Source organism: Ictalurus punctatus, chromosome 8, assembly GCF_001660625.3.
Source record: "Ictalurus punctatus breed USDA103 chromosome 8, Coco_2.0, whole genome shotgun sequence".
In the NCBI taxonomy this organism is placed as follows: domain Eukaryota; kingdom Metazoa; phylum Chordata; class Actinopteri; order Siluriformes; family Ictaluridae; genus Ictalurus; species Ictalurus punctatus.
Genome location: NC_030423.2, coordinates 7,381,787 through 7,385,337, shown reverse-complemented (window position 1 = coordinate 7,385,337; position 3,551 = coordinate 7,381,787). Strand labels below are relative to the sequence as shown.

Below are 3,551 nucleotides of genomic sequence, written 5' to 3'. Positions count from 1 at the left end.
CTATAGCATAAATCAATTGTGATAACTTAATTTTGTTTGAGGCTATGTTTGTTATTAATGTCATTCTGCCCTACCAAAATCTATGGTCACATGCAAAATAGTGCCAAAACCGAAATTGTTCAGATATGGAAATGTTCAGTTAAGGTTTATAACATCAAATACAACCACAAAGACTTCAATAATCTCTGGTTCATGACAACATTGAATAAAATTTATTTAACTTTATTTATGAGGAAACCTAGCAACCGATTCATGAGTCCTGTCAAAATATCTATGACAAACACATTTGCATTCGAGGGCAGGTTTATTATCTAAAATTTTAATTTATATACAGTATTTTCCAAAGGTCAGTGAAAATACATAATTAGCACCTCAGTAGCTCGGACAAACGGGTAAACTAGTGCTTCACGAGGAGCTTAAAAGTGGCAGTGGGCACATGAGTCCAGAGTAGCACACTGAGTCTCCTGCATAAGAGGATTCCTCCTTTCCTGTGAGATATGGGTTATACTGATGAATGCTGGAGCTTGATGATGGATAATAAACAGGGTAACTCACAGGAGGCTCATAGCACTGAAAGTCCATAATTGGTGGCACAGAAAGAGACTGGTGGAAGAAGGGTTCTCCATGAACGCAAGGCTCCAGAGAGCAGGAGGTGGTTGGTTGAAGTGTTGACATGGTTGGGCAAGGTATATTTGTTAGGTGTGCAGACGATTCTGAAGATGGAGGAAATGGAGTCAGTGAGTGTGTGGTGTGTTGCTGAGGTGGGATATGTGAAGGTGACATGGGAGGGCAATCCATGACTGTTGGAAACATTGTTGGCATAGGAGGTTTAGAAGGCTGAGGCTGAGAGATAGACAATAAGACTGTCGATTTAACCTCTGATGTCTTTTTCTTGCCCTCTTCCTTTACTGTTTCTCTGTCTGCCTTCTTTGAAGCATTTTTAGTTGTGGATGGTGATGTACTCTGGCACCGGAAACGCTTCTGCCGGCGCATGTAGCATCCATTTTCAAACATGTTGCCAGAGTCAGGGTGCAGAGTCCAGAAGGAGCCTTTCCCTGGAGAATCCGGGGACCTTGGGACACGCACAAAACAGTCATTGAATGAAAGGGAGTGACGGATGGAATTTTGCCAACGCTGTTGATTTTGCCGGTAATAAGGGAAGAGCTGGCGGATCCAGTCATAGATCTCATTCAGAGTGAGTTTCTTGGATGGTGACTGCTGGATAGCCATGTAAATCAGTGAGATGTAGGAATAAGGAGGCTTGGTGTGGTTGAAGGATCTCCGGTACACTGATTTCAGGTCTGGAAGCTCCAATCTATTATGATCTGCTTCAGGACATCTCTGTTGGACCAGGACATCTGGTGGAGTCTCAATCTTTTCTATATCTTCTCCAGCCAATGATTCTCTTTGTAGACTGAAGACATGATAGGGATGCTCTGGAGAGGAATACGGCCCACTGCTTAATCGCATACTGTCTGCTCCACGATAAGTCTGAACCGAAAAGGCAAGTGAATATTAGGAAATCTGTTCAGTCATTAAAATTGTATCTTGGAAACATACAGATTTATACTTAAATGCAGATTTAAATACAGATTTAAATTGTATCTTAGAAACATACAGATTTATGAAACAGGAGTGCCTCTACACTCTCAGAAATAAAGGTATGAAACTGTACTTTCACGTGTTGATGGGTGCATCTTTAATATGTATCTTTCACCTTTAAAAATAGTTTAAGGTATGTAATTGGATCTTTAGGGTGACTGATGTACTTTTAAAGCTTTACTCTAAAACCCAGGTTCCCAACCCTGGTCCTGGAGTACCCCATGTCCTGCTCATTTTAGTGTTTTGCACTAACACACCCACTTCAACTCAGGAAGGATTGTTAATTAGCTGTAGGGGACTGTTAACTGATTGTTAATTTACCTTCCCAGGTCAATATATATATATATATATATATATATATATATATATATATATATATATATATATATATATATATATATATATATATATATATATATATATATACCAAAGATGGTATATGTAGCTCCACTGACAAGGAAAACAGTGTGGTAACTTTATTTCTGAGTGTGTATGAAGGGAATAAATGTATTTAAGTAGGCTATGTATGTTTTTGTTTTCTCATTGTAGCCCTGAATTCAAGACGAATCAGATTAAATGATCAGCGACAGCCATTAAGTTCTGTTTACGTTTTGTTTCTTTGTGTAGCCCCTAAACACTGCATGCACCGAGCTCATGAGCTAGTGTTTTGATTTCAGTTAGAATTCCTCCTCGGTGTGGCACCTCTTTTAAGATTCGTGTATTCTTCATTAGCTCACCTCGGCTAACTCAATGTAAATGATATTCGGGCCACCCACCCTGCCGATAACCCCGTCATTATCCCTCCCTTCACCCGCGTATTGTTCCTTTTTAACTCACTCGCCGTCCGCTATATTTCTGTTTCATGTCAAAAGCAGTGACGGAGGGCTCTTTTCAGACCAGCTTGTGACCTCCGTTGTCCACTTTTTTCCCCACTGCACAGTGTCGCTCATATTTCCGCCCTTTAAGTCTTTTAGTATACCCGCTTTGTTACACTGCGTGCTGAACAGAGCGCGCGACATTAAGTGAGAGTCAGTGAGGGAACCGAGGAACCCAATCACAGAGTCAATCAATGAAGCACAGGCGGACCACACACACACACACACACACACACACAAAGTGCGCATACAAAATGTAGTCTACTAAATGTCACGTGGGCAATTTATATAATATTATTATTTTTTGTTAAATGCAAAGTAGCATATGTAATTGTTATTTTAAGCTACATTTCTATTATATTATATTATATTATATTATATTATATTATATTATATTATATTATATTATATAGCTAAGCCTAGGCCTGCAGAAAGAAATGCTTTGACGTGGGGAAATGCTGAATTTTATTCCACTTGTGTTTCAGAAAATGATTATTTTCACTCACGTGTTTTCACAAATTCACAGGAAATTATATGACGTAAAAACATGACGCCATTTCTCATGTAGGCCTAGTAAAAAAAAGTCCTCTTGTCCTATTACATAATATACTAATGTTCATTTCTTATTTATTTCAATTACATGTTGTTAATTGTTAGTCCTATTTCCTTTAGAACTACCCGAATGTAGCTTACAATACAAGACAATGCAAAAATGCAAAAACGAATAAGTGCAAATGTAAATATAATAGGCCTAATTACAATAATTATGTTTACTAAGGCAAGAATTGGCGAGTCTGTTTTTATTTTACATTTTAAAAATAATTATTTTGAATAATTAGTTGAACGCAGTCGGTGATTAGGCTTATTCGGGGATGGTAGACAAAAATAAAACTTTTCACTTGACAGTAAAGGAAACGGTCCTACCTGGTTCGTGTAAAAACTCGGCCATTCATCGCATCTCTCCTGTTTCACTCCGCCAATCATATCTTCTACTCTTCAGGAAGTTATAGTACGAAATTATAGTCTATAGCGTGTTTATTATTGTACTTTATTTTTAAATTATTATTATTATTA

General features: G+C 37.9%; 1 protein-coding gene across 3 annotated transcripts; it reads right to left on the bottom strand.

The window, feature by feature from the left end:
- Positions 1-3,551, bottom strand: foxa (forkhead box A sequence). 3 transcript variants are annotated; one of them, XM_017473514.3, is made up of 2 exons: positions 3,402-3,551; positions 1-1,491 (listed from the first exon to the last, which is right to left on the bottom strand). In XM_017473514.3, the coding sequence occupies exons 1-2, from the start codon at positions 3,459-3,461 to the stop codon at positions 406-408; spliced, it is 1,146 nt and encodes a 381-aa protein (XP_017329003.1). In that variant the 5' UTR covers positions 3,462-3,551; the 3' UTR covers positions 1-405. The 3 variants fall into 3 exon arrangements, with proteins under 3 accessions (XP_017329003.1, XP_017329005.1, XP_017329004.1); XM_017473516.3 differs by lacking the exon at positions 3,402-3,551 and adding an exon at positions 2,340-2,434; XM_017473515.3 differs by lacking the exon at positions 3,402-3,551 and adding an exon at positions 2,440-2,776 and having other exon boundaries at positions 2-1,491.

Bases quoted from the DNA above. Each gene is read 5' to 3' on its own strand.
- foxa (XM_017473514.3), bottom strand. From the start codon at position 3,461: ATGATTGGCGGAGTGAAACAGGAGAGATGCGATGAATGGCCGAGTTTT. The intron at 1,492-3,401 runs GTAGGACCGTTT...TTTTCGGTTCAG, and splicing joins CGAGTTTTTACACGAACCAG to ACTTATCGTGGAGCAGACAG.